The sequence below is a fragment of the Acomys minous genome (assembly GCF_964271855.1).
Source record: "Acomys minous genome assembly, chromosome: 19".
NCBI classification, from domain to species: Eukaryota; Metazoa; Chordata; class Mammalia; order Rodentia; family Muridae; genus Acomys; species Acomys minous.
Window position 1 is genome coordinate 36345044 of NC_140499.1, and position 26914 is coordinate 36371957.

At 36.8% G+C, this 26914-nt stretch overlaps 1 protein-coding gene across 4 annotated transcripts; it reads right to left on the reverse strand.

Moving 5' to 3' along the window:
• Positions 1 to 232: 232 nt before the first annotated feature.
• LOC311590015 (arylacetamide deacetylase-like 2) lies at positions 233 to 26914 on the reverse strand. 4 transcript variants are annotated; one of them, XM_084768781.1, is made up of 6 exons: positions 26733 to 26914; positions 23520 to 23609; positions 13532 to 13754; positions 12474 to 12543; positions 10665 to 10836; positions 233 to 2415 (listed from the first exon to the last, which is right to left on the reverse strand). In XM_084768781.1, exons 1-6 carry the CDS (start codon positions 26868 to 26870, stop codon positions 1819 to 1821), a joined length of 1290 nt encoding a protein of 429 aa, XP_084624907.1. In that variant the 5' UTR covers positions 26871 to 26914; the 3' UTR covers positions 233 to 1818. The 4 variants fall into 4 exon arrangements, with proteins under 4 accessions (XP_084624907.1, XP_084624906.1, XP_084624909.1 ...); XM_084768780.1 differs by having other exon boundaries at positions 233 to 2421; XM_084768783.1 differs by lacking the exon at positions 23520 to 23609 and having other exon boundaries at positions 233 to 2421; positions 26775 to 26914.

Here is a 26914-nt window from a genome sequence, read left to right on the forward strand (position 1 = left end):
ACCGTCTGCCCCATTTTGGGCACCAAATTCCCTCAGACCAGCTCCACAGAGAGAAAAGAAGGCCTTGATGGTCTTGTATTATGGAGAATTGAGCAGGCAGAGAATAGCTGGTTAAGGAAACCAACTGTTGGTTGAACAACTGGTCAGAGGGAGGGAATAGTTGTTGAGGAGAGGTTGAGAAATGGAAGAGAGAAAAATTTTGGCCCAGGCATAAATGCGGTCCAAATGGAAAAGCCTTCCAATCCAAGAGAACTTTATTTTTCTTCTGGTTTTCCTGTCTCTTTGGGCCAACCCCAGTATTTTATTTAAAGTGAAATTCAGTTTTATTCATTACAGATTATATTATGATTTTCAAAACATTTACAATCAGTATAGCCTTTAAAAATCAACAGAGCAATAAAACAATCTAACAAAGAAATGCAAACAGTTCTCTGTAACCTACAATAAGGCATAAAGCAAAAATCAATCAATTTTCAAGCAATGTTGAGCATGAGCTGATTAATATTTATTAAACAATACTCAGGAAAGTGGAATCATAGATTTCCCTCAGGCTAAAGCCATTGTGTTTATGTGATTGTTATTGCAACAGAGAGCAATACCAAATGTCCTTAACAAAGAAAAAAACTTGACTTCCAGTCCTAACCCACCTGGTATACTTTCCAAGTTTTGGCTAATTGCCAAGGGGTCCTCTGTATAGATTGATGTCCCAAACCTACCTCCTACTGCTTTCAAATAGATTCAAAAGACACAAGTTTTACTTTTCTACAGCTAATAATATCTAATCATGTACTGTTATGCCAAAGTCCTAACTTTCTTTCAAGCAGCCTCTGTCTAGCTGCACTCAATAGTCTCAAGCCTTTGGCTAGATTCCTTCTTTCAACGTTCTCTATGGGAAACATTTCCAGCGTAGTTTTCTTTAGGGCTCATAGTCAAAGTGAGAAATAGAGAGAATGGCAGTTTTAGGAGAATAAGCAGATCTCAAAGTAGTTTTTAGACAGAATTGCACCTGGGGCATAGATAACATTTGGGGCAGTGGTGATCAGTCAGAGATCCTTGGGAAATTTGTCAAGCAAAGCCTCAACAGCAGTTCTGGTTGTCTAAATACTTGTTGGACAGTAGGAGATCTTTGAAACTTTGTCAGACAAAGCCTCTACTACTTGTCCTAAGGTCAGTGAAAATGAATGAAATAAAAAAAACAACTAACTTCTTAATTTACCTAGAGCAGAGTGAAAAGTGTATGGACAGCCATGACTGGAACAGTAGCAGAAGTACACTGTGATGCTCAGTCCATACATATAGGTCATTACAATTGTACCTTATTACACTTTCTTCTCATTTATGACTTGTTTTCTTTACTATATTTAATATTTTTTCTTTTTAATACAGCATGCCATTATATACCAATAGCTGGACTAGAACTAGCTACCCAGACCTCAAACTCTTAGGGATTTGTTTCCTGTTCTTGTCTCTGGAGTACTAGAGAGTGATGTGCTCCTATCCGGTCTTCATGGTTCCATTCATGTTACAACCTTCAGTTTCATCACATTTTTGCACATCTTACCATTTTTAATATTCAGAGTATGTCCTTCCTGAAAAATTATAATTGATGGAAATAATAAAATGAATATCCTCATTATAGCAATATTTCTAAAATTTAGAAGTAACTGTCCCAAACATATACAGTAATCTTTATTTAGATTGAAATGTAGTTTTAACCCAAACTTGCATTATTTTGTGCCCATTCATCATACAATAGTTCAAAATACAATTTTCAGATTACTTTACTAACTAAATCATAACCTATATAGATATACCAATTTATAGATTTTCTACTAACCAATTAATATACCTATCTCTTATTCTAAATCCTAATTGTAAGACCACTGAACCTGTGGTGTATGACATGGCTCCATGGATTCCATCCTCTATGTGGTCATGAGTAACTTGAACTCCAACATTTCTAAGCCGTGAGAGGTAAATGAGACCATCATCTCTTACGAGATCATGTTCACATGTAAGGATGTAGGTCAGTGGCAAACTCTGTAACTGGGAGTCACTGGCTAGCATAGGGGACAGTCGGCTGTCCACAAGTGCTGGATAGGAAGGATTTAGTTTGCCAAGAACGGGCTCAGTGTAAACATGGTTCTTTTTATACTTCTCAGGAAGGAAATAACTCCAGTTAACAAACTTGAACAGATGTCTTGATCCTTCAGGCATGTGCTCATTTCTCAGTATACCCTGGGCCAGTGCTGTGTCTTCAGACACATAGAGGGATACCAACTTGAATGCCATATTTCTGAATAAGATTGGACCATGTTCATAATCTTGATGAGATGGCAGATAGCTGTCAATCATCTGTAGGCCAGGGTATATCAAGGCTTGTGCCTTAATTCTACCTTTGAATTCTGGATCATTCTGTAACTAGAAATGAATATGAATGAGTCAATACATTTGAAACAAAGGAATTGATAGCTTAATTTTAATAGCCTAAGTTAAAATTAATCTGAAACATTATTAGTGATTTTTCTCATAAATGCACTCATTAAGTTAGAAAGATGAGTATAATGTTCCATTTTCATCTGTGCAGAAACAATGCAATTCTGTTGCTCACATATTTATTCACATATGACAATGAGACAGGAATATGATCAAGATCATCAGAAGCATCCTAGAAAAGATAATACAATAACTATAATGTATTTTTTGTTTCTTTTAGGCTTTTGTTGTTTGTAATAAAGTTTGGTTGTGAATCTCAGGTTGTTCTAGAACCCAGTGTTTCCCTGTTTCAGTCTTCCAAGTGCTCTAATAATATGAATTTATTACCATGTCCAGTTTTCCTAAAATAATTTTTGACCTGAGTAATAAAATAAACAAAATCTACAAATATAATGAAATACAACTCCCAATGCTCACATATAGGGTAAACTTAAGTTGGAACTATGGCATGTTAAAAAAACACTTAACGTTTATGTAAGTAACATGACATGATAGAGGTGATAGACTGTTGGGGCCACTGTCCTTCCAGAAGGTGTGTCTTCATATTTTCTATTGTTGAATACTGTACTAGAAGAAGGTAAGTGCTGGCAGGATCTTGGTATTTTCATTTTCATGGGCCCATCACCAGCTTTATATTTGCAAATGCTTGTTCTCCCATACATGCTCACAACCATGAAGGTCAGACAACCCTCTGTGCCTAGAGGCAATCTAAGAGATGGTCCAGGTGTTGTCTCACTGCTGATTGGTTGTAATAAAGAGTTGACAGCTTGCCCTAATATCTGGGGCAAGAAGTTTGCATTTGAAACTTCCTGGCTGGGAGAGGGATACAACAGAAGCAAGATAAATAGAGAGAATCACAGAGAACACAGAAGGGAGCATGAGGGTAAAGAGTTGCCTGCGTGGAGGGTCGCAGTGATAGGATAGTCACGTTAAGTTTAGACAGTATCTGGGAGACCAACCCAGTAAAGGCCTAATGTTTAAACTCTATAGAAGTCATTATTTAAACCACTGGTGTGATCATGAAAATCCTGAAATTAGACAAAAGAGAGAATAACTTATGAAAATGAGAAGACCAGAAAAGGATGTGGATGTTGCAGGTGCAGCCTGTTTCTTATCAGAAATAAGAGGAGTCCTGAGTCTATAGACACATTATCTTCTTCTTGTCCACTCCACAGCAATGGACCTAGACTTCACCTGTGAGCCTGAGTACTGTATAGCACCAGCTCCTACAGCACTTCTGTATTTGTGATTGGACTGGCTGCAACTCTTTGGGAAATCCCAAACTATGCAAAGAGTTCTCAAGGCCATGTCCTCAGAAAGGCAAAGAACTTCCATAAAATAAAAGAATTCCATGATATTTCATTAGTTTATCAAAAGGCTAATCATCTGACCAACTCCAAATTGCAGGACAATAGAAGGGAGGTCTTATAAGTTCAGAAAAAGCATCCCTAGGGGAATATTTCCAGGTTTCTTATTCCTTCTCAGTGGTTTTGGAATGGATATTTTCTCATTAAAGTGAAGCCTCTCAGACAAGTAGAGAAAAATTCTGCAGTGCACATAGTTTCCAAACTGAGGCACAGTCATGGGATAACTCTTTCATGTGTACTAGGAGTGCTGCTCCAAGTGACTTAGCATACACATGCTTGTACTTGAAGAGCACCAAGGTTATAAGGTAGTTTAACCTTTTAATTTTATATTGAAATATAAAAGAAAATGAATGAGAAATTAGTACATTTAAAGACTGTGGAGATAGCTCAGTCAGTAAAATAGTTGTTGATACAAACTTGATGTCCTGAGTACAGATGGCACAAACAAAGAAAGCTGGGCCTAACAGCATATACCTATTACCTCAGTACTGTGTGGGTAGGGTGGACTCTGGGGGATTCCTGAAGTTAACTGGATAGAAAATCTAGCTGACCCAGTGGTCTTAGGACCAGTAGGAGACCCAGTTTCAAAATTAAGGTAGAGAAATATAGAAGAAGAGATTCACTGTATACCTCTGCTTTCTACATGCATAAGCATACACATGAACATTCAAGTGGACAAACTTATAATGTGTATATTCACATAAGCACGTGTATACACACACACATTAAACGAAATCTATCACATTTAAGGTAGAAAAAGGAGAGAACTATAGTTCCCTATGTAGTTGAAAAATCCACATTCCTTAAATCAAAATAAACCGGAATAAATACCATTATACACTGTTCATGGGAGAGACTGTCTAGGCTTCAAATTTCACTAATCCTGTCCTGTCCTGGGACACTGGATTCCTTCTTATTCCAATGCCTGCTTTGCTGAAGCTAGTAAAATTTCATGGTGGGAATACTGTCTTTACCTTTAAGTTCTCAGTTATAAACTTTATTAAAAGCCATCACAAATATCAATTAAAATTAAAATCTTCTATTATAAACTCCAAAACTTGATGCTAGTACAATAATTTAATTTAATTAGTACACAACTTAGTTTCACAATGTCCTATGCTAAATTCCCTATAGAGACATAGGTGATCAGTTAAAGGTTCACTGAAGAGAACAGGAATTGTCAGTGTCTAAATTTACCTAGGACACTGAAAACTTGAGGAACAGCAATGGAAACCTTAACCTTGGCAAGTCAGGGCATCACAGGGTCTAACCTGGCCCAAAGCATTGGAACCTTGAATCACAGAAAGAAACACATCTCTGTTTCTTGCATCTGACAGTCTTTTGTGATACTACCCTGAAACTTTGTGGGAAGGGTGTCACCCTACCAAACCAAAGGATGCCTTTAACACTGTACAAACTTTGAGACCTTCTGTCCAATTATCCTGATACAAGAACCTTGGAAGGAAAAACTGTGCAGCGGTAAGGCTGAATCTTCTCTTCTCAACTAGAAAAATTATGATCTTGTATAGAGGCCCATAAGAAATATGGTGAGTTAAATTGCTTGACTTATTTCTAGACTTTCCTCCCAGGCATTCTTACAGAATTTCAGTAGCCACACCAAAAAAAAAAATGTAATGGCAGTTGGAATAAAAGTAAAACAAAAGTTGCTGATGGTTCCCTGTGTGACTGGTAAAATGGTGCATAGGGTGGAGTAGGAAGCCACGGTGGCAGTCGGAGCAGTGTTGGCCCTAGCATCCAGGAACAACAGAGAATAAGCCTGAAGTAAATCTATGTAGTGGTTTCTTATTTTACTCTTCTGTACATGTCCTAAATTCTCTAATATTCCCATAATGTTCTTTGCTGATGTGTTAATTTTATAACCTACACAGAGAGAGAGAGAGAGAGAGAGAGAGAGAGAGAGAGAGAGAGAGAGACAGAGAGACAGAGACAGAGAGAGAGACAGAGAGACAGAGAGAGACACACACACACAGAGACACAGAGAGACACAGAGACAGAGAGAGGCGGGGGTGGGGGGGATGAGAATGTGCAGGTGTGCATGTGGCTTCAGATTTTCCTAGTCATGTGCTATCGTGAGCCACTAGATGCACTTTTCATCCAATGCCCATTTTCGAAACCTAGAAAAATTTCCCGGTGGAAATTCTGTCTTTCCCTCTAAGTTTTCAGTGTTAAACTAAGAGGTCAGAGGACACCTTGCAGGAGTTGTGCTCTGTCTCCAACACGTTCCAATGCTAGAACTCACACTGTTGGTCTTGGTAGCCAGCTTCTTTACTCAGTGCGCCAACTTTCCACCCACAAACGTTTCAATCCTAATATCCCTAAGCCTTGCATGTGATGCTTGCTTATTTAGCATGCAGTGTTCTTACTTCCCTTATTTCAAGTCATATGCTAAATTTAATTTCTAAAAATTAACTGAAGGATTAATCAAGTTACTTACTCTATACTAGCCAGAACCACAGGGTTATCAATCTGGCAACAACTATTTCATGTATTTAATATCACCATAATTAATTTCACTGTAACCATGCACACTTGTGTTTGCACATGTTAACTCCTAATCAAATGAATCACTTTTTAAGCACATAGAGTAATTTACCTCAATTACATGGATCATTTTCCATCTTATGTTAAAAGACTGGATATGTTATGCCTGAAAGCTTATTCAGTTAAGTAGAAGGTTGTCTTTCTTTATTTATCTTTCTAGTTTTTTTTCTTAATTCATTTACTCCTGACACTTTCTGAGTCATCACAAATGTGCCTATTTATTCATTAATCTTTAACTGACTAACCCATTTACCATCCTTTCATCTTTCTAAATGACTTGGCGGAATCTTGGGAACTTCGGGATTCATAAGAAGACATCACAGTGGGGCTCCCTACTGAAGTGACCTATTTTAATCCCTAACTCTTTATGTTAGTTTTTAACTACAAAGTTTAGAATAGTGTTGGTTTTTTTTTTCCTGATGATTCATAAGAGAACAATGTGTTGTGCCGTCACTGCCTAAAGAAGACAAGCTTTAGGATTCGGTTAATTTTCGTCCTCTGTGGGTTCTTAAAATTGAACTCAGGTCTTCCAGCTTAGCAGCAGGTGCCTTAACCTTCTCAGCCACCTCATCAGGCCTGTCCTATTTCTTTAAAACACAAGAACACACATCTTTTGTACTCTACTTCATCTAGATTTTTTTTTTACTTGAAAAACAGCTGGGACCAATTGCATGATGGATTAGTCAAAGCAAGCAAGTGATCTTCCAGGTGGCAGCCGAGTCATTTTTGCAAGGCTGACCAATGGGTGTGTCCCAGGTTTAAGCAAAGCCCCAGGAATTTTGCCTCTTGATGTTTATTGTTGCTATACTGCCTTTCCATGCCTGCACCAGATGTCTGGAATGGCAGAGACCCTCACTGCCTATTGTTTCACGCTGTTGGGCAGATTTCTTGTGGATTATTTTGAAGATGCACCTTCATGACATAGTGCTGTTTAAATGAATTGATGATTTCATAATCCCTGATGATGATTTTATAGATTTTTTGACCTAAGTAATTTAAAAGCCATCCTGTAGTATAGTAAAAACTGCAAGGACCTCTGAGAACCTCCATGTAAATTACACCGAGAAGCAAAACAAGATTGAAAATTAATAATCAAGGAAATACTAGGTTTAGTGCAAGGATAAGGCCCAGGTGTATACCATGATAAGAAAGGCCATATGAATATAGAAACAAAGAATAATGGTTATCTACATAAGAAGACACACACCTATTTCTTAGGAAAATCTTGACATGAAAACTCCTGCTTAAAAAAAAAAGAAAGAAAGTTCTTGCTTTGAACATATAATGTACATTTGAAATAAGAAAAACAAAGGTCTAATATCAAAAATATATAAAGAACTCAAGAAATTAAACACCACCAAACCAAATAACCCAATTGAGAAATGGGGCTTGGAACTAAACAGAGAATTCTCAACAGAGGAATATCATATGGCCGAGAAACACTTAAAGAAATGCTCAACTCCCTTAGTCATCAGGGAAATGCAAATCAAAACAACTCTGAGATTCCATCTTATACCCATCAGAATGGCTAAGATCAAAAATTCAAGTGACAGCACATGCTGGTGAGGATGTGGAGAGAGAGGAACACTCCTTCATTGCTGGTGGGAATGCAAACTAGTACAGCCACTTTGGAAATCTATCTGGTGCTATCTCAGAAAACTGGGAATAGGGCTGCCTCAAGACCCAGCTATTCCATTCCTTGGAATATACACAGAAGATGCTCCAGCATACAACAAGAAACTTTGCTCAACCATGTTCATAGCAGCCTTATTCATAATATCCAGAACATGGAAACAGCCTAAGTGTCTCTCAGTAGAAGAGTGGATGAAGAAGCTGTGGTACATATACACTATGGAATACTACTCAACTATTAAAAACAAAAATCAAAAAGTTTTAGCTAGAGAGTTGTTTTGGCCAGGGAAAAATTGGAAGGTTTGGATAGCTCAATAGATAGGGCTTTGGACTCTTAATCTAAGAGTCTAGGGTTTGATCCCCTGATATTTCTCTTTTTCTTTGGTGGTTCTTTTTAGCGGGCCCCAAATAGCAAGGCTACCAGCTTGAAAGATTAAGAGTTACGACCAAGGGAAGCATCTAAGGAGGGCGCAGATGGCCTTGTTGATACTGAAGCACCAACCAAGGACCACGCCCTAGGCTCCTGCATCTCAGGCTTCAGGTCCTCTGTAATGGGCACTGGGCCTGTCTCTGATATGGACTCACTAGCTTTTTGATCACTTCCCTCTGGCAGGACTGCTAGCCAGGCTACAAGGGAAGAGGACATGCTCAGTCCTGGTATGACCTGATAAGGTGGGGATCATAGGAAGTTGGGGCCCTTCTTTTCTGAGGAATTGGGGAGGGAGGATGGGGAGGTTGAGGGTAAGGGAGAGGGTGGGGTAAGAAGAGAAGGGATGGAGCCATGACCATGATGTAAACTTAATAAACATAGAGAAAAGAAAAGACTTAAAGTATAGAGAGAAACACCAGCCAATCACCTGGTCTTCTCCAATCCTATGACCTGCCTTGGTTTACCCTGTGTACTGGAGCTGGATTCTAGCAAAAAACTATGACTTGCTTTAGAAGTTTCTTTAAAAGAAAGTTATATTATTCTCAGAGCCTGCTCATGTACCAGTTACCTCACCAAACAGGAATTAAAGTATTTCAATAAAACATATTTAAGCATTTTCTGGGCTTATATGAGATGGCATTTCATTAGGATTTTATGATTGGATAATCAAAGGGATACTTGTCTTCTAACGAATCAACTAGTTTTGAAGAAGGAAACTTATATTATTGATTGGATTAAAATTTAAATATAAATAGGAATATCCAGTAAAATTCAATAAATGAGAACATTGAGACTGCATCCACTTTGTAAGAGCAAGCCAGTGTATAGGATAAAAATAAAAGACGTTCATTTTGTTCTACAAAAGCATTTGGGAGAATATGAATCATGTTTTGCTTTTCAAAATATTGCCTACTAGACAGTGATTATTTAGCTAGGCTCAGCAAGAATTCTAATATGAGACGTCTTAATTTTATTACAGTAGGAATTCCTCTATGCAAGCGTGATCTGTTACCCAGTGTTATGTATGACAGTCCACATGTTTACCACGTTGCCGTCATTACTCATCAGTACCATCTGGCCTAGATTCAGAATCATGTGAGAGCCCCACACTGGAGTGCATCTGTGGGCATGTCCATGAGAGTATTTCAGGGAGAATAAAGTGAGGGGAATTGACCCTTAACATGGAGGTAAACCACCTTATGTGTTGAGGCCTTCAGGAGAACAAAAGAGGATTGTTCAGAAATGAAGCTGAGTACCAGCACTCATCTCTGTCTGAATTCTAGGCTTGAGGGATAGGAACAGCCTTACACTCCTACACCTACAGCCACAAGCGACTCCCACTACCAGGCCTTTCTTGCCATGATGCACCGAACGATTCACCAGGAACTCCTATAATCCTCTCTTCCCTTTAACTGCTTCTTGTCAGATATTTAGCCTCAGAGGAAAAAAAGAAGCGAATATACTCATCACTTGTAGTGATACAAAAATTTTGATATTTTTCTATTTTATCTATAGAAAATCAATAAAATCAGAATCCAAATCCCTTATTGTAACGAGTTAGGGTAGTTCGTAGATAATGACGCAGTTCTCCCTAACATCGGCAGGGCGAGCCAGGATCAGCATGACCGTTTTTTACTACCTGGATCTTGAGGTTTTGCGGGCAGGAGACTCACAAGTGCAAGGTCTACACAAACTGCACAGCACTTGCAGGAATCTTATCCAATGCCTGTGCTGAAACAGTAAGTTTAAAAGAGAAAGTGGCATAGTCCTGTGGTGAAGCAAGTGGCTCTAGGTTCATGCCCAGAGCCTGTTCCCCACCCTTAAAAAAGAAAGTAGGATTGTGAAAGCAGAGCACTGACTGCTCTTCCAAGGGTCCTGAGTTCAATTCCCAGCAACCACATGGTGGCTCACAACTATGCAGAGTATGATCTCATGCTCCGTCTGGCATGCAGGGATACATGCAGATAGAGCACTCCTATATGTAAAAATAAGTATTTTTAAGAAGCCTTCCTTAGCATTAGAAAATAAAGCCACATCTAAAGTAATATTATGCAAAATGGTTAATCTTACATGTTTATTTTAAAGTTCACAGATACAGTATAAAAGTAATACAAATGCACCTAAAACACAGCTTCTTTTGTGTTAGGATTAAAACATATATAACACATACAACGTACCGTTTGAGTCACTAATGCTACCAACGAAGCCCCAGAACTGTCTCCCGCAATGCAGATGCGAGCAGGATCAACTCTGTATTTTGCAAGAACTTTATCCTGGAGAAAGAACTTGACCGCAAAAATACAATCTTCAAGTGCAGCTGGGAATAAATTCTGAGGAGCAAGTCTGTAGCTTAAGAGGTAAATCAAGGAGAACCATGACAAAGCCCATGTTAAAATTATGGAAGTAAATATTTCCCTCTCACCAACAGATACACTGATATATGGCCCTACTTTCAGTGGTAAGTCCCACCAACTAACCCTGAGCTCACTGGTAACTTCTTTTTTTTTTTTAAAAGATGGAGTGAGACAGAATGTGACTGTGAAGTCTGTAGCTTCAGTGACCTTCAGTGCACTTGGTGACTCAAATGAAATTCAGCACCATTGATATGATTACCCAGAGATTTTACATGCAGAAAATATGAGAGTAAATTACTGACAGGTGGCTTTCATTATAAATGTATGTAGGTCTATATTCTAGAAACTGTAGCATTTCACATCATAAATTGAACATCAGAATTTAGATCAACATAGTCATTATGAAGTGTGAACATTTTCAGGATACCAAAGGATATACTTAAAATTTTGAATTGTTTCATAAGACTAAGTACTACTGTATCTTTTCATCTTTTGCTGTGTGTGTTCTATCTTTGAAGCATGCCTCAATTTAGCTCATGTTTTTAAATTGTATCATCTTAATATCTGTTAGAATTGGAGAATTATTCAATGCTTATATTAGGTAGTCTTTGCATATATATTTGTATTTTATTCTGTTTCTTAAGTATTTGAAACTAGCAAAATGACATAAAACTATTATTACTCTTCTAGATAAGAACAGTAAGTACCTAAAATTATGTAGAATGCTTAAGCAGTGTATGGTACTTCATACCACTTAATAACCTTATTTAAAACAATAATGTATCAAATGTAGCTACAAGTATTGCAGGGAAGGCACACATTCATACTTTTATAATTTAGAGATTTCTCAAAATAAGTATTTTTTTTTCTGGTTCCATTAATAAGTAATTGTGAACAAGACAGAACTGATCTCCCTAGTGTGTTCTACCAGCCCCTAATATGCTATCAACTATGAAATTCCTTACAGTGATTTCACCTGAGGTCTATAAGTCTATAAAGTCAATTTCTACACTACTCAATATGGAATTGGCAAGATGTTCACCAATGTTTCATCTTTTTTGATGAGAACTTCAGTATCACAGAGAACACACTAGTTCATTAAGTATTAAGAACTTCCTCATATTTTGTATGTTGTTGGAAAGGTTGGTAAAAATCATGTGATAACAAGGTATTATTTAGATAATGTCTTAATATAGTCAAGTTTTCTCAACATTTTTACCTAAAAAAAAAAAAAAAAACCTAGAACCAGGAACCAAACTAACCTTCCACTGTTTTATAACGAGGTCAAATAAAACTCAACATACCAAAAAATAATGTGTGTCCTTTCTAGTTATGTTACTGGTAGATAGGCAGCTATGTGTGAAACCTGGAGTTCACACTCCTAGATAACACACTCCTGTGATAACAAAGATGGTTCTTCCTCTGGCCTTACACTTGTACCTATAATGTCAGAAATTCCCGCAAATAATAATGCCATTGATAACACATTGATATGAAAATTCTAGGGAAAAAATAATATAAGCAAACCCCCCACAGGATATGGGTATTTGATGGCTGGGTGACAGGCTCAGAAAACGCCAAGTTATATTGTGAGCACAAGCGCTGTGGTAAGAAGTGTTATCACCCTCTTACTCTATTCCCACAACAACAGCATCAAGCTTCTTTGCTGTCCGTCTGTTCAGGGCGTCATGGGCTGGGAGCTCTGAAAAGAAGGAAACGGAAACCTTGTAATCCTCACTTTTGCTGTCATGTAGGGCAACACTCTGACAGAGTTCTGGGGGAAGAAAAAGAATGCTTATAACTCATTACCACCATATTCCTCAAAACCATTGGTAGAAGAGTCGGGAAATCTGGAATTAAGTTGATAATAACATTATAGCCAGTGTTATAATTTTCACAAAATAATATACTGACCATAGTTATTTTTTAAAGGAAAATTTAAGTATAGGTACATCAACTTACTTGATACAGGATATATTTTTAGTGTAATTTAAGCAAATGAGCTTTTCCTTTGCTAAAGGCTTAGATATTTACATAAAGTCATGCATTTTAAATAAACCTGTAAGTATATTTCATATTACTTTTCTGTATTAGTTGCATATATCTCACCAAACATTGCAAGTTCTACAAATTTATTATTTTTTATTTAAAATTTTTACATTTTCTCTAGTTCATTTGTTAGTATTTTTATGTCTGACATGATAAATGGAAATTTATGTGTTTTAGGTGAATACATATATGTATACATCTATAAAATTTATAACTAAAAGGATTCTTGACATTGTTAAATATTAAAAGCTTAGTGAATTTTTTTCAAACCTATTTCTTTCATGTTTATTTTAACTCTATTTCATTCACAGTTAACTTTTGTAAGGAACTACAAATGAAAGAATGCTATTACTTGATTTTATTAAAAATTAAATGTTTATACATCCAAGTCCAGGCTATCTATATGTTTATTAATTAGCAAAGTTTTTGTAAATAAGTAGTCTTATTTCCATATGATTGTTTTATTTATTAACCTGTGAATGAAGAAATATGTGTGAGCCATGATCCATATATTCCTGTGTATCTCTGTTAAGAAGTATATATTACCCAAGTCAACATTATATTGACAAATGCTCTGTAAATCCATAGCACTTATTTGAATATAAATATATGAAAAACACACATATCAGAAATGCACTTACTGACACTTCCAAAGACGAAGATACCACCATGAATGAAAATTACAGCTGGTCTCTGTTTTTCAGACTTTTTCTTTAGGAAATACAGACGGACTGGAATGTCACTAAAGTTTGTGTCAATCACTGTTATGTTTTCGTCGGAAACTGCTTTTGTAAAGGAAAATTCTGATAAAGCTGAAAATACTTTCTCATATTTCATAAAACCTATGTTTTCAGATAATGTAGCCTGTAAATGCAAGACAAAATAATAAAACATTAAACATTTTCCTTTTAATAACAACAAATATACATTCATATACAATGATTAAAAAATAAAGAATGTGATAATAATCTGGAGGAATGATTTTATTTCCTAACTGTATCTTGGTAGCATGAAAATCTCAATGTATTCATCTGAACTAGATTACCACAAGATTAAGTTTATGAACCATTTATATGATCTTGGATTAGTAAAGAAAATTCCATTACTACCTGAGGAAATATTGGTAATTATTGCTTATTGAGGAAGAAGGTATATATTTTTTTAAATCTGTTAATTATTTGTCCTTCCTAGTAAATAATCTTCTTCAAATTCTTACCAAGAAACTCTAATTAAACTCATTGGATCATACAAAGCATGCAGACATGAAAGTAGGAGGGAAACGGGTTTTGGAAATGGGCTAGAGTAAGTTTAGGAAAGAGTGAAAGAAGAAAATTCATCAGGTAAATGCATAAAATCAAGAAGAGACTTGATACCCTATGAACATATACAGGGGGAGGTAATCCCCCTCAGGAACAGTCATAGGGGAGGGGAATAAGGGGAAAATGGGAGGGAGGGAAGAATGGGAGGATACAAGGGATGGGATAACCATTGAGATGTAACAAGAATAAATTAATAAAGGAGAAAAAAAGATATTAATCTGATACTGATCTGGAAACTCTGTCCCTACTTGCGGAATAGGGCTGGAAGTTGCTATGATAATGTAAGGACCAGACAAACTCCATTTTGAAAAAGAAACTCCATTTTGTGTTAAACCTGACCAAGGGCTGAACCCAGATTCTAGGAAAAACCACAAAGTATTCTAAACAGAAAAATTCCCCTAGCAACATAATCAGCTTACCTTGGGAAAGTCCAAATATACTTTGCTGGTCAAGCTGACCAGCAGATGGTCTGGCACATAGCAACAACCAATTAGGAGAAGCCAGGCCAAAGTTCCTAATGTCCCCCCATGACTGCTTCACCCAAACTTTTCTATAGGTCAACTTGTCCCTACACACATTACCCAACCACAAAACGCCAAGGCTTATAACTCCCTGATTGCAGTTTTTCTGTCCAAATGACACCCAATCATATACTGCAAAACCCATTTCTTTGTCTAAAGCATATAAAAACTCCTCTCAATTGAGACTCGGGGCCATTTCCTTGCAACTGCTGTGTCTGTGCATTGGAGGTGTGGCCCAGGCTCAAACCTGCAATAAAGACTTCCTTGTGATTGCATTTGGACTTGGCTCTTGGGTGCTCTGTTCAAGGAGTCTCTCAAAATTTGGGCATAACAATACCACCAGAGGATTAAAAATAATCATCATCAATCTTGTCCACCTGTGAACACCATGAAAAACAATAGTCACTGAATTGGAAAGACTTGTCCACTATTGCAATAACAATATGATCATTATATGATAAACAGCCACATTCTTATTGGACTGTTGGATTTAAGTCCCATTACAAAAGATGAAAATTATACCTAACACCATTGTTGGGCCAAAAGACTGTGGGCAGGCACAGACCATAGGAAAGAAACTACTTCTGCCGCTCTATTAAGTGTACATGGTATTAAACTGACTCCTAATGACTTATTGTTATAGCCATAGATTAATGCATCTCTCAATTCTCAGCAGAGAAGCTTCTATTTGTAGTAGATTGCGATTAATGCAGAGGTGTAAAATGAACCAAGGCGAGGAGAATAAGAGACTAGTGAATTCTCAGCTCTTAAATGGAATATCTATACTGCCTTCTCTCTTGCCAAAGCTCAGAGATCATTTCAGAAGAGGGGACTGAAAAAAATACATAAACGAGAGGTATTGAATAAATTAACAGTGTCCTCTAGATATAGCATGGCAACTGAATGTATAAAACCAATAATCAGGACGGCATGCACAAACCCATGCAAACTCAAGCCAGGCTAACTTTCATCTTGGAAGAGGGAGGTGAACATGGTGTCCTATCCTTGGCCAAGGAGCTATTGGCAATTTTTCGCTGGTCAGAGAGGAATAGTCATTTTTCTTTAAGGGTTATAGCTGCTGGGACATCACCCTCTTTCCAGTTGATAGCCAGATATGCAAGAGTATTCAGGCAATGCAGATTGGACATTATGGGTGGGGAAAAAAGAAAACATACAAAGAAATTTGGATGGCTAAGTGTTCTCAAGAGTGGTAAATATGGTCAAACATGATCTTACCAAATTCCCAAAGAACTAATACAACAGGAAAACCATGAACTATAAATAAATAAGTAATTGAAAAAAATCTTAAATAGGTACTTTAGAAATAATAGGTAATTTCACTTAATGCCATCAAAAATTTCAATTTATTTTACATAGGTATAATTTACTCTTAACTGTCGTCTAAAGCAAAACTATCTGAAATGTGGCTTTCTATGCATGTTCTAATATTTTATATTTTTCTTATTCATTCAATTTAGTGTTATAAAATTAACTGTGTGTGTATGTGAACATGTTAACCATGGGTGCCTGCGGAAATCAGATCTAAACTGTGGTGTTGGTGTTCATCATTTGACCTCGTCAATTACCTCAGCTGACTATGTCAATCTACCTGACACAGGAGCTTCCAATGATTCTCCTGTCTATAGAAGGATATTAATTCAGAACATGGCTGTTCTGACAAGAGATCATATCCAAAGATCTAAGTCTGTGTGATCAGGTTGGAATAAAAATATGCCTCTAATCCAGGAGACAGAGGCAAACAGATCTGAGCTCAAGGCCTGCCTGGTATATAGAGCAAGTATCAGGTAAGCAAATGCTTAGGTCCAGGTGTGGTGGTACACATCACTAATCCAAGAGGAAGGTACAGTTAGTTTGTAGAAGGCAGCACCCATGTTTGAAAGTAATATCTAACTGAGTGGCAGAAAAAAATGAGGAATTAGAGTATTTGACAGAAAAGGATACAATCGACTCTCACAAGAAATGAATGGAAAGAGAAGCTACTTACCAGCAGTTTTTCAGAGAGAGGAGGCAGTTTTTTTTTTCAGGACAGTAATAGAGAGCTGGGATGCAAAGAGAGAACTCAGGTGAAGACATAACCAACCAGAAAATGAGAAGAACCCAGAAGATTAGAGCAAAGTTCTGAGTTAGTTTGAGACCAAGTAGAGGAATTCCAGGCTGAGAGAGAAGCCAGATTAAAGCAGTCAGCTGGGAGAGGAGTTTGAGCCAGAACAGCTGAGTTGAACCAGCCAGTGCACAGCCCAGAAAGAACAAGAAAAAGTGAGCTTATTTAGCAGTTAAGTCTAAAAGGCTGAAAACATTCTTGGCCCAAGTTAGACAGTATTGATGCTAGAAGCTTCCAGGACGAGGCCTAGGTCAGCAGAAAGAGGCAGTAAGCCTAACAGACAACAACTGAGATAGCGGAGTAAAAGTTACTTTTATATCTGTGTTCACCTCTCCTCCCACTGCAGGAAATGAACGCTACCATAGTCGGCTGTCTCTGAGGTCTGGAGACCTGAATGTACATCCTCATGCTTGCACAGTAAGTGTTTTACCCACTATGTTGTCTCCATTGTTTCCAGATTAGATTAAATGCTCTAAAAAGTCATGCAGTTACTCTATGAATAATAGATCCAACAGATTATTTTCTTTTCCTTACAATCACTTGAAGGCGTTAAAAGCCACATTTTTGTTTATACCATTGATGTCAGGCTTTCCTTAGTACTTCTGATAAGTTATCTAAGACTTTACTGACCAATTTCAGTTATATCATTGCATTTTGTTATGTGCTAGGATACTCCAGAGCATATATTATTGTGTTTGTCTCATGATAATAAGATCATAAAGCCAGAAACTTATACGGCTGACCATTGTTACATTGATAGTAACTGGAAAAACATGGTGAAATCCCATTTTTCTTGGTCTGTGATACATATCATCTTCTTTGTAGCTGATACTTTATAGGTATAGGTGTTATTGTGTAATTAAAACACTGATTTCTGTACCCTTGGCCATCCGGTTGCAATCCTTGTTCTGAGAATCTGTTGTCTCAATGTTGTATAAACATTGCTCTCCAGTTTGTCCCCTGATATGCCAATAAAGCCAATTAATGCTAATCACTGTAGGAGGAGTTAGAGGAGGAAGTAGGGGATTCAGTCATGGAGGGGTCCAAGTGACATTTGGAGAGGAGCTGCAACAGGGAAAGCTACAAAGTGCAAGTATCTTTGGGATGCATGCTGGGAGGAAGCCAGATTTGCCTAGAGGCTTAAGATTAAGTTAATATTGCTCAGGATTGTGCTGTGAAGCACAATATTTAGGTGATAACTGAGTTAGAAAAGAAACTGAGAAACAAACACTATTTTCTAAAATTATCCATAACCTTATAGATCAAAGAAACAAAGGTAAAAAAGGCTAAATTCTATAAAAATATGGTAAATAGGAGATCAAACTGATAGTTGTATAAAGAATTGCTTGCAGAATGACAGGTGCTGTTGATGGTATCAGAACTGCTGTTTTTGTCACATTCAAGAGTTTTTTTGCAACAATATAAAGCTCTCAACTTAAAAAATATGCACATATAGAAACATGCATATGTATAAAAACATCTATTAGGAAAAAAGCCCAGGGCAAGATGGTTTTTCACAGAATTCAACCAGATTTTGAAGAGTTCAAATTATTTCACAAAATAGAAACTGAAGGAACATTTCTAAATTTATTTTATGAGGCCACTATCACCCTGATACCCAAACCACACAAAGATTCAACAAAGAAAGGAAATTACAGACCAATTTTCCTTATGAACATAGATGGAAAATACTCAGCAATATACTTGAAAGTGGAATTCAAGATGACATAAAAACGATCATCCATTCACCATAATCAAATAAACTGTATCCCAGAGATGCAGGGATGGTTCAACATAAGAAAACCAGACAATGTAATCCACCAAATGACCAAACTGAAAAGAAAAAGGCCACATGCATCTCATTATATGAAAAAAAAAAAAAAAAAAGAAAGACAAAAAGAACATCCTCTCATGATAAATTCTTAGAAGTACTGAGGATACAAGCAACATATCCAAGCATAATAAAGGGAATTTACAGCCACCACGTAGTCAACAACAAACTAAATGGAGAGAGAAACTCATAGAAATTCCACTAAAATCTGAAACAAGACAAGGCTGTCCACTCTCTTGATATCTATTCAGTATAGTACTTGAAGTTCTAAATAGAGCAATCAGACAACTGGAGAAGATCAAGATCAATTGGGAAGGAAGAAATAAGAAAATTATTATTGCAGATGGTATGATAGTACACATAAGCAGCCCTGAAATGTAGTCTAGCAGAGAACTTCTGTGGCTGATAAACATCTTCAGTAAAGTGGCTGAATAAAAAAATTAATTAAAAAATCAGTAGCCCTCCTATATACAGATGACAAATAGACTGAGAAAGAATCAGGGAAACAACACCCTCCACAATAGCCACAAACAATATAAAATAACAGAAGACAAGAAAATGACCCATGCTCATGGCTTGGTAGAATTAACATGATAAAAGTGGCCATGCTCCCAAAAGTAGTCTACAGATTCAATGAAATCATAAAATACCAACACAATTCTTTACAGAGCTTTGGGAGGAAAATAGTCAATTTCATAAGAGAAACAAAAACCCAGGATAGCTAAAACAATCTTGAACAATAAAAAGTATTCTGGGGTATCACTATTCCTGATTTCAAGCTGTACTACTGAACTATAGTAATCAAAAAACCCAAATGGTATTGGGATAAACACAGACATGTTGATTAGTGGGATCAAATCAAAGACCAAGGCATAAATTCACACACCTATAGACACCTGATCATTGACAAAGAAGTCAGGAATACAAACTGGAAAAAAGACAGCACATTTCCCAGATAGTGCTGGTGTACCTGGATATCTGCAGGTAAAAGAAAGAATGCAAATAGAGCCATATTAATCACCCTGCACAAAACTCCAGTCCAAGTGTATCAAAGATCTCAACAAAAAATCAGACATATTTGACCTGATGGAAGAAAACACATTATAGGAGGCAATGTCTGAAACAGAACATCAATAGCACAGGCTCTAAGATCAACAATTGATAAGTGGGACCCCATGAATCTGAAAAGGTTCTATAAGACAAAGGATTCCATTAAAAGGACAAAACATCAGCTCAGAATAGCAAAGTATTTTTACCAACTTCCCATCAAATAGAGAGTTAACATCCAAAATATATAAAGAGCTCAAGAAACTAGATATCAACAAACCAAATAATCCGATTAAAAAATGGGGGTATGTATCTAAACAGAGAATCTCAGTAGAGGAACCTCAAGTGGCTGAAAAACACATAAAAATGTTCAACATCCTTAGGCATCAGGGGAATGGAAATCAAAATGACTTTGAGATTCCGTCTTATATCTGTCAGAATGGCTAAAGTGAAGAACATGAGTGACAGCTCATGCTAGTGAGGATATAAAGCAAGGGGAAACACCGCCACATTGCTGGTGGGAGCAGAAACTTGTACATCCACAATGGGAATTAATATGATGGGTCCTCCAAAAATTGAGAATCAGTAAACCTCAATACCCAGAAATCCCACTCTTTGGGATATACCCAAAGATGCTCCATCCTATCTCAAGAATTTATTTAAAAAGCTAGGAACTAGAAATAACCTAAATATCCCCCAATGGAAGAATGGATAAAAAATGTGCTACATTTAAACAGGGGAGTATCACTCAATTTTTAAGAAAAATTACAATAGAAAAACTTCAGTCAAATGGATAGGACATCATCCTGAGCAAGGCAACCCAAACCCAGAAAGACAAACTATCTTTACTCACTTATAAATGAACATTAGCTGTTAATTAAAAAACAGTTATGCTATAACCTACAGGTCTAGTGTGCTTAAGTAACAAGAAGGGCTTTAGGGGGAGACATATGGGTCTCCCAAGGAAAGGGAAATAGAATAGATTTTGCTGTGGACTCAAGGCTGGTGGGGACAGAAACAGGAGGAAGCAGGTGGGATATAGGGCAATGGAAGGAGATAGTAATGGGTAGAGATGACTGAAATAGGGGGGCATTCGGTGGGCAATTTAGAAATCTGATGCGTGAGGCTAGTGAGGACTTCTTGTAATGGAGGACACTGAGCCTAAAGCTGCCATCTTCCATAACCAAGCAAATTTTCAGTGGTGAGACTAGGATACAAGCCAGCCACAAACCTTCAACCACAACCTGTCCTGCATGAAAGATATGCTAGGACAGTTGTGGCTCAGAGATTATAGCAGTGGTCAACCAATGACTGGTCTAACTTTAGGCCAAAACCATGGGAGAAAGCCAATGTCCAATTCTGTCATGAATTGGAAGCTGCATGGCTCAGAGACCTGGGGGAGAACCAAACATGACTGACCCCCCCCAAAGTCATTAAAATGATTCCTAAAGGAAACAAAGACCCACAGCTAAACAGTAGGTGAAGCCCAGGAAACCTCATGGTAGGCAGAGGTTAGTAGTGGGAGCTAGAGGGCTGGAGGAGGATGCCAGGAGAATATGCTCCACAGAATCAATTCAGCAGGGCTCGTAGGACCTCACAGAGCCTGTGAGCTGCAATCATGGAGTCTACCTGGGTCTGCACTAGGTCTTCCATGCTTGTGCTTGTTTTATCTTGAGGTTTTTGTGGGAGTCCTTACAGTGGGAGGTGGGGTGCCTCTGATTCTTGCCAGCTTTGGGGCCCATTTTCTCTTCCTAGGTGGTGCCTCCAACTTTGATATAAGGGTTTGTATCTATTCTTACGGCATCATTATTGGTTGATGATAGCCCTGGGATGCAGGCTCTTTTCTAAATAGAGGAGCAGTGGAATTTTGGGAGGAGGTGGGCAGGGAGACTGGACAGAATGAAGGGAGGGGAGGCTGAAGTCAGCATAGGATGTTGGGTATGAGAGAAACATAAATAAAAAGAAAAAAATTGTAAAACAGCCATTCATCTCTAGTTCCCAAATCACTTATATTTTTGTGTCTTTCAAGTAAAAATGCTGTAGCTACGTACTGTCTTTATATGCTTAGTAGATACGCATGTTTCTGCTTATCGTCAATGTCTTAGGTCTCTCCATTCAAGTACTTGATGGAGCAGTTGCTCAAAGTGTAAGACATATTTTAGTTAAGAAGTCAAAGCTAATTCTGATTATCTTTATTTTAACCTAGTTGGAAAGTGTATTTTATGCCTTCAACAAACAAACAAACAAACAAAAAAACCCCCACAAATTTGGAAATGAACTATCACCCCAAATCACATCAAGAAATGAATTATTTTTATTATTAATTATTATCCACCAATGCACTTAAATATCTTTGTTGTTGTTTTGTTTTTGCAGTTTTATCTCAGTTTGGGTTTTCTTTCTTTCTTTCTTTCTCTTTGGCATACAGTATTTTTAATATACAAATCTAATACATTATACATATTCATTATATAAATATATACACACAAGTGATTTCAAAATGTGTTGAGCATTTTACTTTATAAATACTGTCATAACATTTAATAGTATTGTGGAAGTTACTGAGAATTATTCACATTGAAAGCATGTACGCTTGCTTTTTGTCTCTAGTTTGTGTTTTCTTTAGTAATTTTATTTCTACTTTCATGTCTTGAACTGTTTCTATGATTTCATTTCATTGTTTTTTCATAGACTTCACTAAGGGACTTATTCATATTCATTAAAGGTCCTTGAACATCTTCATGGGCACTGTTTTTTAAGTCCTTGTATTGTGGTAATGTTTATTGCGTTCCTCAGGTCTTACTGTAGTGGGGTTACTGGGTTCTAGTGGAGGCATTTTGCCTTGGCTGTTAATGTTTGTGGTTTTGTGCTATGTCTAGACATCTGGGGTTAGGATCTTTGGGGGTGACTGATAGATGTAGATATCTGGTGTTGTCTTGTTAAGTAGGTGTTTCATTCTTTGATTTCTGTTGCTCCCTCTGAATCTTAGGAAAGTGTGGTGTCTGTGGGCTGTCTGGTAGAGAGTGTTTCTGCATGTTGGTAGGTTATAAAGATGAGTAAATGTGGGCTAGGAGAAAAAGATGAGATGGGCTTCAGGAAAAAGCCAAGGGGATCTTATCCACATCACAAGGCCAGGTTCCCAGGGAATTTTCAGTATGGTAGCAGAAGGGGATTCTACAAATAGATTATATTAAGACAAAGTCATCTGAAGAGGCAAGGATGAAAGGGATGGGGGACCCTAGGTATGAACCAAGAGTTGAAGTCGCCAGTGAATGGATTTGAGATGACAGGAGGGGCATCTGTAAACGGATGCTGAGGGTAAGAATGGAAAGATCATACTGAAGGATGGGAAGGACCCAATAAATCATCTACCTTTGTCCCTGCCAGTTGTAGTCACTGACGGTATTAGAATGATATGAAAATCCAAAATCGTCATGATAGCTAAAACTCTAAATAATAAAAGAACTAGTGCCTGTATCACCACTGTTAATCTCAATCTGCACCACACAGCTTTAGTAATAAACCAGCATGGTACTGGCCCCAAAACAGAAACAGAGATCAATGGAATCAAGTTGAAGACCCAGGCAGAAATCCATATAGCTCCAGACATGTGACTTTTGACAAAGAAGACAGAAATGCAAACTGAAAAAAAAAGATAACATCTTCAACAAATTGTGGTGTTCAAAATGGCTTACTGCATGTGGAAGAATGCAAATAGATCCATATTTTTTCATCCTGTACAAAACTCACCTTGCTATGGATCAAAGAACATCACATAACATCAGTTACCTTGAATCTGATAGAAGAGAAAGTGGTGAATAGCCTTGACCTCTTTGAGGTCATAAGAGACATTCTGAATGAGACAGTATTTTCCAGGTACTAAGGAAAACAATAAATAAGACCAAATGAAACTGAAAGCATTCTGTATAGCAAAGGATAATATCATTTGGACAGAACAGTAGGCTACAGAATAGGAAAAGATGTTTACCAAATGTATGTTCAACATAAGACTGATAAAAAATATAAAGAACTAAACAATCTGGACTTCAAGAAAACAACCCACTTAAAATGGGGTATAGAACTAAAAGCAGAGTTCTCAAAAGATGCAACAAATAGCTGAGAAGAAACACTTAGGGAAATGTTCTTATGTTTACTCATCAAGGAAATGCAAATCAAAACAACATTGATAGTTCATCTTCTGCTAGTCAGAATGGCTAATGTCAATAAAACAAATGACAACTTATTCTGTTAAGGATGTGGGGAAAGAAGAACACTTATGAACTGATCATGAGAGTGCAAACATGAACAACCACTATGGAACTTAGCATAGTGGTTCCTAAGGAAGCTAGAAAACTATCTCCCCTAAGATAGTGCTATGCCACTCTTGGTCATATACCTGACAGACACTACAATCGGTTATACAGACACTTGCTCAATCATTTTCATGACTTCTTTCTTTATAATAGCCTGAAATTGGAAACCAATCTAGATGTTCACCAGAGATGAATATACTTATGAATTGGAAAATTAGTCAATGAAATTGATGGAGCTAGGAAAAAATCATCCTGAGTGAGGTAATTTAAATATTGTATGGATTCTCTTATACATGGATGTCAGCTTTTAAGATTTTACTACATGTGCTGCAATGTTTAAGTATAAATAATATTTTCATTAATACAATTAGTTATAAAGATATTCTCAATCAAATAAATGTCATTATTGTATTTATTTCCATATTTTTCTTAGCTCCAATCATAGAATTAATGTTGGCTCCCTCCATATTTTATTGGCTAGGATTCTAGACATTATTGAGTCTATGACTACCGTGACTGGAAATGATCTTATCTACAAATTATTGAATGATGTTTGGTAACATATACTTTCCTATTCTCTTAATACAAATGCTACAATGTATTTATTCATTTTAACCTTGAGAAAAAGAGAAACACATGAAATTAAATAGGCTGTTTAGGGTATAACTGGATTTAAATTTATATGCTTTCATGTATGTTCTACTGTATGTCATTTGACTGCATTACCATTGAGTACTATATTTTCTGCACTATTTTATCATATCTTTAAAGTTTTATTTCATGAAATATGTTTCAAATTTTACTCCTTTTGGAAATGATATGAGCTTATATAATTGTGAGATAATAATAAGAATAAGCTGGGCGTGGTGGCGCACGCCTTTAATCCCAGCACTCGGGAGGCAGAGGCAGGCGGATCGCTGTGAGTTCGAGGCCAGCCTGGTCTACAAAGAGAGTCCAGGACAGCCAAGGCTACACAGAGAAACCCTGACTCGCAAAAAAAAAAAAAAAAAAAAAAAAAAAAGAATATTTATCAATTGAACTTCAAGTAGAAGTTTGTCAATTTTTATGCAGAATATTTACATAACTTATAATTTCTTCATATATTTGCATATATATGCAAAATCACTTATGCATTCACATGTGTCATTATTCATATTTGATATATGAGAAATTAAACTAAAATACAGCAATTGTATGTCTTCAGAATTCATACATATCAATGAAGAGATAAGTGTCAGTCTTTGAAGTCGAGATATTTATGAAAGACTCAGAGAAGATGTAGCAGTTTCTCTACTGAAAGGTACTGGTACAACTACCTCCTCTACTGTCCAACAAAGAAAGTGAAACATTAATTAGTACTGAAAGAAATTGGTTCCAGGATGACCCAGCAAATGTTGGAGTTTGAGAATAAGATGTGTTAGATTTCTAGATGGGATTGCTGACAGCCCTTCTGCAGTTTTTAGGTTCCATTTTTATCATCTGCCAAACTCATTTGTGTCTTTGTTATCCATAGTATTCTCCTCTCATCTGCCTAAGCTTCCTAATATCTCTATGTCTGTATGGATTTCAGAAAAAAGTGTATTTTGGCTAATGGTTTCTTAGTGTATTCTCTGTGCTCAAATTATATCACTTCCATTTTAAAGTCCAAATTCCGGCATCTTAGGGTTCAAGAAAGATAATAATAGCAGTAGAGCTCAAGAAGTGGCTTTTGAAGCACCGTGGGCCTTTGAGACATGTCAATGCACTTCCAGCTTAAACGTAAATCTATTCTGCTTAGAAGTACATAGAGCAGTTTTCCAACAGATTTTATAGCTTTTACAGATGGGATCTCACAACAAACTATTGGAAACCCAGACAGGACAGTCAACTAACATCCACAAAATTGTAGAAAAGAGATCTGAGAAAATAAGATAAATGCCTTGTTCTTAAAATACATTTCATCCGATTGTAAATATATTAGGTGTATTAACTTATAATGGTGACAGCATTATCATCATGAAGACTGTTTACGTAGTTAATATTGACAAATGTATCCATATACAAGTTTATTTGGAGGTCTCAGTCACTCAAAGAATATACAAAGTTTCTGTGAAGAGAAATCTTGAGAAGTGCCTTAAAAACTAAATCACTAGACCAACAAATAATTAAACACATCAAAATTCTAAACTTAATGGACATAACCCATGAGTTTTCAAAGACTTTATGACCCTAGGTATTGGTGAAAACATGAGACATTTCCAAGCTTAGCAACTCCCCAAAATTCCTATCAGACAATATGATTTATTTTATTCTGATGTTTGATATATGGTAACTACATTTAGTATTATAGAAACATTGTCTGCCACCCACTGCTTGTAGAACATTAGTTAAGAATGTTAGTGAATAAAAAATCAGGATTATCTGATTTACATATCATAAAGAAAGCCAGGTGTTGGTAGCACATGTCTTTGATCTCAAAACTTGGGAAGCCAGCTTAGTCTACTGAATGAATTCCCTGACAGTCAGAGCGATACAGAGAAACCATAATGTGAAAAACCAAACTAATCCAAACTAACGAATCAAACAAGCAAGCAAGCAACAACAAAGCAAGAAAAGAAAATTGAAATCTTTTTCAAACACTTTGAAATAAAAGAAGTTTCAAATGTACTTATAACATGGCATCCCAATTCCCCTTTAAAAAGTATATTACCACAAGTGAAGTCATTTTTATGATAGCATTGAGGACTCTCACTTTCCAGGGTTCTTCAATATTATTTGGAAGAGGTGAATAAATATAATAAGCAAATAGAATACAAGCGAATCCAAAGCACAGAGTTTTGTATCCCATGATAAAACTTCTGCAAACTTAGGTGTGGTGATAGTAAATGGCAT

Bases quoted from the DNA above. Each gene is read 5' to 3' on its own strand.
- LOC311590015 (XM_084768780.1), bottom strand. From the start codon at position 26,870: ATGGGATACAAAACTCTGTGCTTTGGATTCGCTTGTATTCTATTTGCT. The intron at 23,610-26,732 runs GTAATATACTTT...TGTTTTCCTTAG, and splicing joins TAAAAATGACTTCACTTGTG to TACCTGGAAAATACTGTCTC. The intron at 12,544-13,531 runs GTAAGTGCATTT...CCTTCTTTTCAG, and splicing joins CTTCGTCTTTGGAAGTGTCA to AGCTCCCAGCCCATGACGCC.